This window comes from Mustela erminea, chromosome 4 (genome assembly GCF_009829155.1).
Source record: "Mustela erminea isolate mMusErm1 chromosome 4, mMusErm1.Pri, whole genome shotgun sequence".
In the NCBI taxonomy this organism is placed as follows: Eukaryota; Metazoa; Chordata; class Mammalia; order Carnivora; family Mustelidae; genus Mustela; species Mustela erminea.
The window spans coordinates 89,825,779-89,840,139 of record NC_045617.1 but is presented as its reverse complement, the minus strand read 5'-3'; the positions used below and the strand labels follow the sequence as shown (position 1 = coordinate 89,840,139).

The following is a 14,361-nucleotide window of genomic DNA, read 5'->3' as shown; positions in this document are numbered from 1 at the left end:
TGTCAGGCTCTTAATCTTGCCTGTTCTCGCTGTTTCCAAGTCCATTGTATTCAGTGACGCTTGTCTCTTTCCTCAGGGATGACCTGACTGATGATTCTGTCTTCACTCGAAGTTCCCAGTGCTCTCGAGGTCTTGAACGATATATTTCTCGGGAGGAGGGACCTCTTAGTCCATTCTTAGGACAACTTGATGAGGACTACCGGACAAGAGAAACTTTCCTGCATCGTTCTGATTATAGTCCCCATATCGGTTGTCATGATGAGCTGTTGCGGGGAACAGAAAGGAATAGAGATAAACTCAAAGGCTCCTACTCCATAAGACCCGAGGAAAGGAGTCGGGAGGCCAAACGGCCCCGTTATGATGACACAGAGAAGATACACAGCATGGGAGGTGATCACTCAGGTTTTACATCAGGGACCCGCAACTATCGACAGCGTAGACGAAGCCCAAGCCCTAGGTTTCTAGATCCTGAGTTTCGAGAGCTGGACCTTGCCAGGCGAAAACGAGAGGAAGAGGAGGAACGAAGTAGGAGCTTGAGTCAGGAGCTGGTTGGAGTTGATGGTGGTGACAATAGCTGTCCCATTCCTGGACTATCTGGTGTCCTGACAGCATCGGAGCCAGGATATTCTTTACATCGGCCTGAGGAAGTATCTGTGATGCCCAAGAAGTCAATTCTGAAGAAACGGATTGAGGTGGACATGGAGCCTTCCATTCAGGTCTCTGCTGCATTTCTAGGGTCTCTTGCTAGTTCCTCTAATATCTTAAAACTTGGTTACTTTCTCAGGGGTGTATGTTTCTAATGATATCTTTGTAATATATCCTGGAACAACCTTGTTAGGCTTATGAGCTGTATCGTCCAGGATTCTCCAAACGAAACTGTAGGCCTAACAGTGCATCAGTAGAGGGCTTCTATTGTCATATATTATTAGGCTTTCTAAATAAACATTTTGGGGTATTTATTGTAAGTTTTTTCTCTAAATTGGATAGCCATGTAGGAATCTTGGAATGTGGATATCTTCGAAATTAAGTTTAAAGGCCAAAGATAGAGGAGATGACCTGAATTTTCCTCGTTTCTCTTTAGAGAGAAGACAAAATTTGTGAGTGGTAGGACACTAGACCAGAAATCAGGAGATTCTGATTCTGGTCCCACTGCTGCCAACTTGCTGTGCGATTTTTAGGCAAGTCACCTCACCATTCTGGGCCTTGTTATTTTTTTTCATCTGTGAAATGATGATCAGGCATGAGCACTAGTTTTTAGCTATTCTCTTGGGAGTTAGAGGTTTCTGAAGAAGTACCTAAGGGGGCATAAGGAAGGAAGGGAAGGCTGATCAGTTAGGGTTTCACAGTTTCCCGATCCCACTTGAACCAAAGCAGCTCCATTTTTATATGCCTTTTTTTCCTCTTTGAGGAAATATGAATATGAATCATATTCTTTGATAAGGGTTACAACAAATGGGCAAAAGTGAGAATTCATGCTAGTCTACCTTACTTCTTATTTCCCCTTGCTTCAGCAGAAGCATCTGGAGAGATGGAAACCCGAATCTTGAACCTGCCTAAGCATACTGTACCTCTTTTTCATTCATATTTATCATTCCCCTATTAATTCAAGAAGAACAAAGTATTTAAGTATGTATTTCAATTATTAGTTTTCTGAGATTCTGCACCGAGGCTAAATCACTTACGCTTGTCTTTGCAGCTTGAGAGTTTTTCCAGCAGTACCAGCTCCAGCCAGGATCACCCTGTCTACTCTGGTCACCCATCTCTTCCACTAAGTGGTGCTATTGCTGCTTATGCCTCCGAGATTGAAAACAAGGGGGCTATGGTAGAGACTACCCTAAAGGAACCTCAGGGCAACCTTTACCAATGGGGTCCTCTCCCTGGGATACCCAAAGACAACAGTCCTCTCAGAGAAAAGTTTGGAAGTTTTCTGTGCCACAAGGAGAAATTGAATATGAAGGCTGAGGGGCCTGAGCGACACACAGATTTCTTGCTGCCCCATGAGAGGGCTAGCCAGGATGGCAGTGGTTTTTCCCGCATTTTAAGCATGTTGGCAGACTCTACCAGTACACAGGAAAAAAGGCGCCGTAGTTTCCCTGATATCGAGGATGAGGAGAAATTTCTCTATGGGGATGAAGAAGAGGATTTAAAGGCCGAATCTCCACCAAAGCCCCTTGGGGGCTCTGAGAGTGAAGTCTTGAGACAGAAGGCAAGCTCCCTGCCCTCTTCAGCTCCAGCTGTAAAACTAGAATCAATAGAAGAGACCAATCCAGAATATGCCAAGATTCATGACTTGCTTAAGACCATAGGGCTGGATATTGGGGTAGCAGAGATTAGTAAACTGGCTGCCCGCACCCAGGAACGACTTCATGGCAAAAAACCATCACGTTCCTCAGCCGATCGCCGTTCATCAGTTGACCAGCACTTTTCAGCAGACCACTGTCCCTCAGTTGACCACCGTTTCTCAGCTGATCGGCACTCCTCAGATCCTCACAGACTGGAGAGCAGAGAGGCACACCATAGCAATACCCACTCCCCAGAAGTGTCCCATCCACATCCAGTGTCCCCTGTAGATCCTTACCTGCTCACAAAAAATAGCCCCCCGTTTCTAAAGTCTGACCATTCAGTGGGTCATATTGCAGGGCCAGAGGTAGTTGGCAGTGGTTTTCAGTCATCTGTGGCCGTCAGATGCATGTTACCATCAGCCCCGTCTGCCCCAGTTAGACTTCCACATCCTGCTTCATTATCTCAGTTTCATATGCCAAGGGCATCTCAGTTTGCTGCAGCTCGGATACCTCCAAACTACCAGGGACCTGCCATTCCCCCTGCTTCCTTCGATGCCTATAGACATTACATGGCATATGCAGCCTCTAGGTGGCCCATGTACCCTGCTTCTCAGCCATCCAACCATTCTCTACCTGAACCACACAGGGTAATACCTGTTACCAAACAAGCTACTCGTAGCCGTCCCAATCTCCGTGTGATCCCTACTGTGACTCCTGATGAGCCCAAACAGGAGGAGTCAGTGCTAAGCTCAATTCCTACTGCTCAAGTGCCTGTCCAGGTGTCCATCCCATCACTCATAAGATACAATCCGGAGAAGATCTCTGATGAGAAGAACCGTGCGTCCCAGAAACAGAAGGTGAATATTAGCTTTGGCAACCTGTACCTGGGCCTTCCTATTTTAATGTAAATTGGTATTTGTCTTTTAGAAGGAGTAAGGTCCTTGAAGTTTTTGGAAGCTGCTGTCCTCACTCTAAGTAATGCATATACAACCTCCCCCCCCCACCACCACTTTTCTTATTAGGACTAAACTGAATTCTGGCCCTAGGTCCCACTGTAATTTCTTGACTTCCTTTTTTTTTCTTTTGTAAGTGTCTCTATCAAAATTACTGGCCTTAGAACCCTATGGGTAGGACTTGAGAGCCTTGAAGTTTTCAATATGACCTCGTCAGGGAGCGAGGAACCAAAATTGGATTGGGTGAAGCAGAATCAGTAAACCTGTTTTCACCTTAGTGAGTTTTGGATCTTTTCCCTATAGTGATTATGCAGGTTAAAAGCTAATACCTGGTTGTTGCTTGGTAATTAAACCCAAGAAGTAAGTTTTGCTTGTTCTGATTTGTTTTAGAGTCCAGGAATAACACCACTTTTTTAATGACACCTTTTTAAAAAAAATAGTCTTTATACTACAAAGTTCATTGTGTTCTCAGGTATAGGAAGGGAGCAGTGGCTGGGGTAATGATGTAACAATTCTAGGTGTTTGAAAACAGTAGGTAAAAATTACATAGGGATGAGGAATACAGAATAGCAGAAATTCAAATGGAAAAATTAATGCATTCCCTTAGTAACTAATAACTCACTTTGTTTAGGAACATAAAAATGTAATATGTATAAATTTGTTTTGCTAGTAAAGTAATGAAAACCTGAGGAGGAAAAAAAAGAAAGGGAAAAAAATGAAGGGCCAGTCATTTTTTTTCTGGTTTAAAGGAAATGTAACTAATTCTTGGGAAGACAGAAATTAATTCTTGATACTCTAAACTCCAGAAAGAGGAGGATAGGTTCAATACAGACAAAACCTGAGACTGCACAGACACTTTCTAGACTGAATGCTTTCCTTTTACTACTCCTTCAAGAACCTAGCACTAAGTCAGGGCTGATAATACATGGGTTTTCCACACTAATCCATTATAGACAATCTGTATTTGTTTTTTCCATCAGATAGTAGTAATACAGTTGAAACATTGTGGGCATTTGGCTATATGTACCTGGATTTGATTTGACTTGATTTGATTTATATACCTAGATTTTACATTTTTCTCTAAAAATTACTTATTTGAGAGAAAGAGAGACCACAAGCAGGGAGGAGGGGCAGAGGCAGAGGGAGAAGCAAACTCCCCGCTGAGCAGGAAGCCCGATGTGGGACTCAATTCCAGGACCCTAGGATCATGACCTTAGCAGAAGGCAGACACTTGGACAACTGAGCCACTCAGGTGCCCTGGATTTTATGTTTTCTTACTGTATGACCTTGGGTATGTTACTTAATCTTTCACAACCTCAGTTTTCTTACTGTAAAACAGATAATGTCATGAGGATTAAAGAAGATATATGTAATGCACCTAACACAGTGTATCCCCTGTAACACTTATTAGCTCCCTTCTTGATGGTTCCCTTTGAGCTCAGAACCCCTGTCGAATAGTTGCTGTCAGTAGCTTTAGGTTACTACCAATAGTATAGCATTTCCTGGAGCACCTAGATGGCTCAGCCAGTTGAGCATCTGACTCTTGGTTTGGGGCCAGGTCATGATCTCAGGTGATGGGATTGAGCCCCTTGCTGGGATCTATGCTGTGGAGCCCGCTTGAGATTCTCTGTCTCCACCTCTCCATCTGACCCACCCCCACCACAGGAAAAAATATATATAGTGCTTTGTGCATAAAAATAACCCTTTCTGGGCAATGTAGCTCTGAAGAGGATAATTTTATTCTGGAATTTGGGTCAGAATGAAATATCACCTTTGATATAAAGTCAGAACTTTTGTGTGCAGACATTTGGATCCTTGGATTCTGATACCATCTAGCATAAAGGCTGATGGAAGAGAGCAATAGAAAAGGGAGGATGTTGGAGGCTGAAGGATTTTGTATTTTGCAGGTTATTGAAGAGAGGGAAAAGCTAAAGAGTGACCGGGAAGCTCGCCAGAAGAAGATGTACTACCTCAGGACTGAATTGGAGCGGCTTCATAAACAACAAGGTATCAGACACTCCTATGCGTGACTGCCTTTTTAGAGTAACTTGAGTAGGAAACCCAGTTGAGCTGTGAGGACTCTCAGGTTCAGTGACCTGAAGCCTTAATTTTTAAAAAATTTTGACTTAATTGGACTTACAGAGAAGTTGCAATAAAATGTTACAATAATAGTGTAAAGAATTCTCAGGTAGTCTCTATGATTATCAGCATATTTACCATAGTTACCATGCCAATATGCCATATTTTACCATACCAAAAGCTCCATCCCTTTTTTCCTTTCAGTCTTTGTGTGTGGGGTGTGTGTGGGTGTGTGTGGGTGTGTATGTGTGTGTGTGTGATTTTTCCTGAATTCTTAAGAATAAGTTTTACATACGATACTCCTTTACTCCTAAATACTTCATGGTGAAGATGAAGTGAACATACTCCTAACAACAAAGAATTCACTTGCATAACCATAGTACACTTTCCTAAATTAGGAAATTAACCTAATGTAGTACTAGTCTATTGATCTTACTTCTATTTCACTGGTTCCCCTAATAATGCCCTAAAGTAAAAGAAAATGCAAGATTATGCACAGCATTCAGTTGTCATGTTCTTTTACTCTCCTTTTTCTGTAACAGTTCCTCAATCTTTGTTTCATGACATTGACATTTTAGAAGAAAAGTCACATATTTGTAGAATGTCCTTTAATTTTGGTTTGCGTGATGTTTCCTTATGATTAAATTTAGGTTATGCGTTTTTGACAGGAACATCACAGAAGTGATGCTGTGTTCGTATCAGGTGTTGATTTCAGTCCCATTACTGGTGAGGTCAACTTTGATCATTTGGTTAAGGTGGTGTCTTCAAAGGTGTCTTCAGTGGAAAATTATTATTTTATCCTCTATAATTAGTAAGTAACTTATGGGAGAGATATTTATAGGAATAAATATTCAGTTACTCCTCAAATTTCCTCTTAATAGTTTTAGCATTCTTTGGTGATTCTTGCCTAAATCAGTTATTGTGATGGTTGTTAAATAGTGATTTTCTAATTTCATCATTTCCTTCTACTTTCATGGGTTGGTTTTCTCTCTGATGAAGAGCTTCCTGCCCATCCCTCTTCTCCCATTCATTGATCCATTTATGTTGGTGTGAATGCATGGACTCTTCATTCAACAAGTTATAATAATTTACTGTTGTTCATTTTCATTCCCAAATTGCCCCAGCTTTGGCCAATGGGAGCCCCTTTGAGTTGACTTCTGTGTCCTTTGATATGTCTGCATCATTTCTGAGTACTTGCTTTGGCACAAAAAGGTGTTCCATGATGCCTCTTTGACTCCCATCTCCTCATTTGTTCTTTTAGAAATTCACATACACACTGAGGAAAGAACATAACAAGGCTTCTAAATACTACAGCTTGATAGCACTGCAGAACAGAGGGAGAAGATACAGTTTCTTCTATGTAGATTTAGACTGTTTTGGGATGAGAAATTTAGTTAGTGATCTGGTGAGGATTATTTCATGAGGACCTGCAGTTTGGAATAGGAGATAACATGAGGTAAACCTGAGGCAAAACCCAACACTCAATGCAAGTACTGGTGAAGGGTCCTTAAATCACCTAAAGTCAAAGATGTGACTGAATGGTTTTTAGCCTCTGAATAATACTTTGGTTTTCTGAAGAAGACTGCCACTGGATTCATAGTTTGGGTTTTGGGGGGTTTTATTAAGAGTGATTTATTTATTTTAGAGGAAGTGAGAGCATGCCAGGAAGGGGCAAGGGAAGTGGGAGAGAGGTATTGAAGCAGACCGCAGACTGAGCAGGAAGCCTGATGCAAGGCTTGATCCCAGGACCCTGAGATCATGACCCAACTGAAACCAAGAGCCAGAGACTTAACCAGCTAACTCACCCAGGTATCCCTGGATTCATAGTTAACAACCTAAGGACAAATGCATACAAACTTTGATATACCATTTTGGGGATTCATGGAGTTCTTGAAGCCTGCCTGTAGATCCTTAGCTAATAATTCCTACATAAGAAATAATGTAGTCACTTATCCTTTACCTCCATAGAAACTTGACCTAGGGGTGCCTGACTAGCTCACTTGGTTAAATGTCTGCCTTTGGCTTAAGTCATGATCCTGGGGTTCTGGGGTGGAGCCCCAAGTCAGGCTCCCTCCTCAGAGGAGAGTCTGCTTCTCTCTCTCCCTCTGCCCTTCCCACTGCTCATGCTCACTCTCTCTCATAAATAAAATTTAAAAAGAAAAAATGGGAGAAAAAAAACTTCACCTAAACTAGCCCATGTGGAAGGAGAGTCTCTCTTGCTTTTAGGAAGGAATATTTTAACGGCAAAGATTTTGTCACCATAAACTCTTGGGAGGTTACTACTTACAACAGAAAAATGACTTGTCTTAATTTACTTTCCTTGTGTTTGTTTCTTCTGACATTTGACTACTCAGGGGAAATGCTACGCAAGAAACGAAGGGAAAAGGATGGCCACAAAGACCCGCTCCTGGTGGAGGTGAGTCGGCTTCAAGATAACATTATGAAGGACATTGCAGAACTTCGACAAGAGGCAGAAGAGGCTGAAAAGAAGCAGTCTGAACTGGACAAAGTGGCTCAGATCTTGGGAATTAACATTTTGGATAAATCCCAAAAGTCTTCAAATGACTGTAAAGAGACTACAGAGAAGCCTGGAAAAGCGGAAAAATCTAGGAGCCCAGAAAAAGTGTCCTCATCCTCAAATTCCTCTTCCACCAGCAAGGTAACAACTCAGCTTTTCCGTTTCTATTACATCTTTTATTTCCATGGACTCCTAAAGAAGCCTTCTAACTAAGCATTTCCTTAGATTCCTTTTCCAACCTGTTCTTAACTCATGTTAGAGTTATTTTTGTAAAGCACAGATCAGATCATAGGACTCTACTTCAGAATTTTAGTAGTTCCCATTGTCCCCAGAGTAGAATCACAAATCCTTAGCATTCAAGCCCTCCCATATTTTTGTTCTAGCCTTTACTCCTTAACCCACACCAGCATGGTTTTCTTATCTTCTTGTAGCTTCTGTATACCATTTTGTGCATTCACAGTTAGCAACAGGGACACCGCCATGCTGCATGGCCAGTGAATACGTTTAAGTTCTCAAATCAGTATTTGATACAGGAAACCACTGTTTCCTAAAAGTGCTTTCTTCTCTTGGCTTCTCTCACATTTCTTTCCCTCCTAGTATGCTGGCTGCTGCTACTTAGTCTCCTTTACCGCCTGTTGTCTTATACCTAATCTTTAAAAATTTTAGTTCTGCAGGACTTAGTCTTAAACCAGTTCTCCAGAATTATGCTCTCTCCCTAGGTCATTTCATCCAGGTCTATGCTAAAATACCATACTGACTACTTCCAGTTTTATATTCTAGCTCAAATGAGTCTGGCGAGGTCCAAATTTGAGTGTCCAACATTTTATTCACCGTTTTCATTTCACTGTTTCATAGACACTTTAAAATCATCATAGCCTGGGGCCTCTGGGTGGCTCAGTGGGTTGAGCATCTGCCTTTGGCTCAGGTTATGATCTCAGGATCCTGGAATCGAGCCCTGCATCGATCTCCCTGCTCAGAGGGGAGCCTGCTTCTCCCTCTCCTACTCCACATTTGTGTTCCCTCTCTACCTGTCTCTCCCTCTCTCAACTAAATAAGTACAGCCTTTTTAAAAAAATAAAATCAACATATCCTAATCTAAATTAATGATGTGCGCATCCTCCCTCTTTCCTGCCGTCAGTGTTCTCCATCTCAGTGGCCCCACTGTCCCAACAGTTTTCATGCCAAAAACCTGAAAAGCTTTATCAGTGCTTCCCTCTCCCTAACTGCTCCATACTGAATCAATGACGGATTCTTTCAGTTCTCCCTCTGACATAAATCTTGGTTTCATCCGCCTCACCATCTTTATTGCCCTCTAAGTTCAAGCCACCTACGATTCCTGCTTGTATGACTACACTCTTAATCCTTTCTCCACATATAGCCAGTGATTGCAGTACTCCCTTACCTGCCTCTTCAGCCTCATTTCATGCTTCTTTTCCCCCTTGCTCATTATAATTTCATTATTGGCCTTTTCTTCTATCTTCCTTTTTTTTTTTTTTTAAGTAATCTCTAGGGGCACCTGGGTGGCTCAGTCGTTAAGCGTCTGCCTTCAGCTCAGGTCATGATCCCAGGGTCCTGGGGTCATGCCCCACATCAGGAGCTCTGCACAGCAGGGAGCCTGCTCCCCCGACCCCCGCCGCACCCCGCCCTGCCTGCCTGCCTCTCTGCCTACTTGTGATCTCTCTCTGTCAAATAAATAAATAAAATCTTTAAAAAAAAAAAGAGTTGCATGCTCTACCATCGTAGCTGGCCAGGCACCCCTCATTACTGGCCTTTTTTGTTTTTTTAAGTTTTTATTTATTTGTTATGGCATGCAAGCACAAGCAGGGGGAGTGGCAGCAGAGGGAGAAGCTGGGGGACAGGACATGATACCAGGACCCTGAGATCATGACCAGAGCTGAAGGGAGGCCCTCAACCAACTAAGCCACCCAGGCATCCCGATTACTGGCTTTTTCATTCCTCAGATACATCACCCTCTCTAATGTCTATAGATCTTCTTTCTTTCTGGTTACTGTGCAGATCTGTCTTCTCTCCTAACTTATGTTCATCCTTCAGAGGGTAGCTTAGATTACTACCCTGCCTCTCTTCCTTGATTTCCCAGCCTGTTATATTTGCCTGATAGACACTCTCGTAATAATGTGTCATTTACCTTCTTAGCATTTCTGACGGTTGTAATTCTGTAATTACATGGGTTCCCTCAGTTGGATTTTAAGGTTCAAATGGTTAAGGAAAATATCCGTCTCATTCTCCAATATTGTCCTCAAATCATAACTCAGTGCCTGGCTCATAGTAAATGAGTAGTGTTTAAGAAATATTGCACTACCTCTTATTCTCCTGTCACCTCAGAATGCTTGCACTTTTCCAAATGTGCAATTTGCTATTATGCCTCTCTGATTTTTCATTAATAATCCTCTTATCATTATCTTTCTTCCAGCCTTACTCACCCCTAAGGCCCAATTTGAATACCATCCTACTCCATGAAAAATTCCTGAATTCTACCCCAATTAATCGGCCCTTCTTTAATATATTAAAGAATATATTCATATATAGTCAGCCCTCCCGTAATATATTATGGTTTCTTTATAAGATTTATTTCATTCTGTCTTATTTAAAACTTGATTATGGGGGTGGCCTGGGTGGCTCAGTCAGTTAAGTGTCTGCCTTCAGCTCAGGCAGGTCATGATCCCAGGGTCCTTGGATCGAGCCCCTACATTGGGCTTCATGCTCAGAGGGATGTCTGTTTCTCCCTCTCCCTCTGCTGCTACCCCTGCTTGTGTGTGCTTTCTCTCTCTCTTTTGCGCTTTCTGTCAAATAAAATCTTTAAAAAAAACTTGATTAAGATTATGTCTCTTCTCATGCCCATCTCTTCTACTAAGTAAGAACTCCCTGATAATAAAAGGATAGAACTCATTTATCTTTGTGTTTCCAGTGGCATCCACTTTGTTTATTACATAGTAGATGCTCACTTAATGTTGGGGAGATAGAGAAGAGGATATTCTGTATTCCCTATCAACAAAGCTCAAATTTTTCCATTTTTCCTGAGAGAGTTCTCTTTTTCAATCTGGTAGGACTATACTCTTTTTTATACCAGGGCACTGAGTTCAGGGCCTTTGATGGAAAAGAGCTTGAAAGTTCTGGCCCTTTATAGTTGACTTATACATTGTTTGGGGTCCATTTGTGCACCAGCCCCATAATGACCAATCACCTTGATTTGAATGAGGCTTCACATTCTCTGAGGCCAACATGGATATGTTACAATTCAGTATTCATTTTAATAGTAAGGAATGTTGTGTCTTCAGCCTCTTTCCTACCTGGTTGGTATATCTTCTTTCTTTGCCTCTCTTTAAAATGCATCAGTAGTTTAAGGTTTTCTTTCTTTTTCTATTCATTTCATACAAATAAACACACATATACACAATTCTACAACTCATCTATCTGTAGACTACTGTCATTAATATCTTGGTATATATTATTCCAACTACTCATGTTTTGTTTATTAAACAGAAGATTGTATATTAAACAAATATTTATTGATCTCTAAAAAAGTGCCAGGCACTATTTTAGATGGTGGGGAAGTATAGAAGTATAGAAGTGGGGAAGTATAGTTAGAACAGACGTTCTAACTCTTGTGAAATGTGGGAGAAAATAAATAATAAACAAGTATAGGTTAGGTAATGACAAGTGTCTAAAAAAAGAAAATGGGGTAAGGGATATAGAGTAGTTACAGAAAGTTATTTGGATAAGGTGACACTTGATATTCTATGCCTATTTACATATCTTTATTGATTTTTCAAATGTATTTAGTTATTTGCTTTTTTCAGTATATCATGAACATTTTACCATGTTAATAGATTTCTGTGACATCATTTTTAATGACCTTGTTTTTTGTCACACAAATACCAACATTTATTTAACCAGTCAGATCATCTCCTCTTTGACATAATAATTTACTTCAGATAAATGTCAAGGAGTGGAATTGCTAGGTCAGGGCATAAAGAATTTTGAGGTGTGTAGTATGTATTCCTAGATTATATTGCAGAAATGTGGTGCCAGTTAATACTTGCCCACAGTGTATACATGTGCCCATCCCTTTTCTGCTGGGTGTGATTTCTTTCGTGACTTTTAAACAAGACCCTAGGAAGGAAAGATATCTTTGAAGTTAAATTATATCTCTTTCTCCAGCCTGTCTTCCTCTTCCCACTAGCCCATGTGCCCAGTTCTCTGATCTTTTCTCTTCACTCATACTTACCTTCCTCTGTTCCAAATTATTTTTCTGTTCCTCCCTCCTCAATAGTACCAAAATTCTCACTTCCCAGCTTGCTGACACATGAATTCATATTAAAGTATTTTTGTTAATAACTTAATATGAGGAGTTGATACAGGGTTTTTTTGAGTTGATATATATTTTTTTTTTATAAAGATTTTATTTATTTATTTGACAGAGAGAAATCACAAGTAGATGGAGAGGCAGGCAGAGAGAGAGAGAGGGAAGCAGGCTCTCTGCTGAGCAGGGAGCCCGATGTGGGACTCGATCCCAGGACTCTGAGATCATGACCTGAGCCGAAGGCAGCGGCTTAACCCACTGAGCCACCCAGGCGCCCGAGTTGATATATTTTAAAAGAGGATTCTTGTTAACTCAAAGGTGTTAAATTCTAATGATGGTTGGTATTTTAGGCAGCTGCAAATATTTTACCCAGATTCTTTAAAGTCATCCCACATAGATACCTGTCTGTTTTATCTATGCACAACACCAGCCTTTCTCTCCAGTTTTGTATACCAGGATGTGTCTATGATAAGTGGGTTCACTATTACATGTTTTCTGTAATTGCTTAACCTGTCAGTTACCTCTTCCACATTGTCTTGTCTTTGCTTCTTGGGTGTTGTTATGATTTCTAAATTTAACTAATATATTTAATTGCATAGGGAACACATTCAACATCTACCAAAGGGTGTATAGTAAAAAAACTCCTGTCCATCCTTGTTCTCAGCTTCCCCCTCCAGAGGCTGCCATTATACTCATAATCTTGAGCATTTCTCTGTTTTAAGATATATAAGTAAATATATTGCCATTATGATGTATTCTCCATGATAAGGTAGCACTATGGAGTCTAGTTCTGTTTGAGCCTTGTAGACAGATTTCTTTTCTTCATGAGCTTTTCCCCAGTTTATATAGCTTTAGGCACTAGAAATATGGTCATGTGGCCCTGTATCAATTAATGTGGTAAGCTACCTGCTTTTTCTAAGAAAAGACAGATCTAGAATTCCTTCTGAGTGCAGGTGTTTTCCCTCTAGGAATCAAAGGTAAACAGTGAGAATTCCCATACTAAGAGCCCCAAGCCTGCCGAGAGCCCCCAGCCAGCTGCTAAGCAGTCTGATCAGCCTATTGCTGCCTATGAGTATTATGATGCTGGCAATCACTGGTGCAAAGACTGCAACACCATCTGTGGAACCATGTTTGACTTCTTCACTCATATGCACAATAAGAAGCACACACAGGTAGGTATCTTGCCCGCTATTATTTCCATTCTTGCCCTCCTTCCCTTCAAACTTCTGCACCCCCATCTGCATTACAAAGCTGGAAAATGAAACATTCTCATATGGGCAGGAGCCCCAATCTGAAGAGCCAAGAGATACCATCAAAGGAGACATCATCCCCAGGGCTCAGTCCAGGGGACCTGCCTATAACTAAACAACATGACAAGTGTAAGTGAGGCTTCTGCCTCTTTTGATTCCTTGAGCACCTGATTATTTGTTTCATTTTATCCATTGCTAGTACTTGCTCTAACATGTGTTTACCTTTTCCACAGGTGATTTCCGTTTAAACAGTTGGCAGAGAGGGTGGGGGTGGGTAGCTGGGGGTTTCTGGTCCCCCTGGTGTGGGGGAGAAAAAGAGAAAAGTGGGTCATTGAATTTTAGTGCTGTTGTGTGAGCGCCTCTGCCTCTTGCAAATAGACACTGGATCCCTACAACAGACCTTGGGCTTCAAAGACCCAGAGTGAGGCCAAGCAAGATGCTGTAAAGCGTACTGACAAGATAACTGTTCCTGCAAAAGGTATGTTCCCCCCTGCCTCCTCTGTGGTTTTCTTACATTTAGCCAAATAAGAGATGTCCCTGAATTAAGGTACTAGGAAGCAGCATAGGGTGAGAAATAACCATTTCGTTAACAAAGATGTAAGGATTCCTTCTATGTGCAAAATAGTGTGCCCGAGCCTGAGGAAATAAAGAGATCTATACAACAAAAATGATCTCTACCCATATGGCCAAAATTCTAACAAATGTTAAACATATACATACCTACTTTAAAATATAACTGAGAGGTTCCTGGCTGGCCCAGCTGGCAGAGCATGCAACTCTTGATTTTGGGGTCATGAGTTCAAGCTCCATACTGGGCGTGGAGCCTACGTTTAAAAAAAAAAAAAATTTTTTTTAATGCACATATAACTTTTTTTTCACTGACTTATGTACCAAAATCTTACTTATTTGAAATTCAGGTAAAAGCACAGTAAAAAGGTATAGTAGTTTAACTGATTTT

The 14,361-nt window shown here is 41.2% G+C and overlaps 1 protein-coding gene across 5 annotated transcripts in view; it reads left to right on the top strand.

Annotated features, from left to right (window-relative positions):
• ZNF318 (zinc finger protein 318) overlaps positions 1–14,361 on the top strand; it is a 33,369-nt gene that overhangs the window by 9,159 nt on the left and 9,849 nt on the right. The window contains exons 3-8 of one of the 5 annotated variants that reach the window (XR_004285036.1): positions 77–716; positions 1,697–3,139; positions 5,143–5,242; positions 7,669–7,973; positions 13,122–13,532; positions 13,637–13,775. Coding sequence is in view for 4 of the 5 variants with exons in the window: in XM_032340059.1 (XP_032195950.1) it covers positions 77–716; positions 1,697–3,139; positions 5,143–5,242; positions 7,669–7,973; positions 13,122–13,325; positions 13,782–13,881 (2,792 nt within the window). In the remaining variant the exon portion in view is untranslated. The other 4 variants (XM_032340059.1, XM_032340060.1, XM_032340061.1 and 1 more) reach the window with 4 other exon arrangements.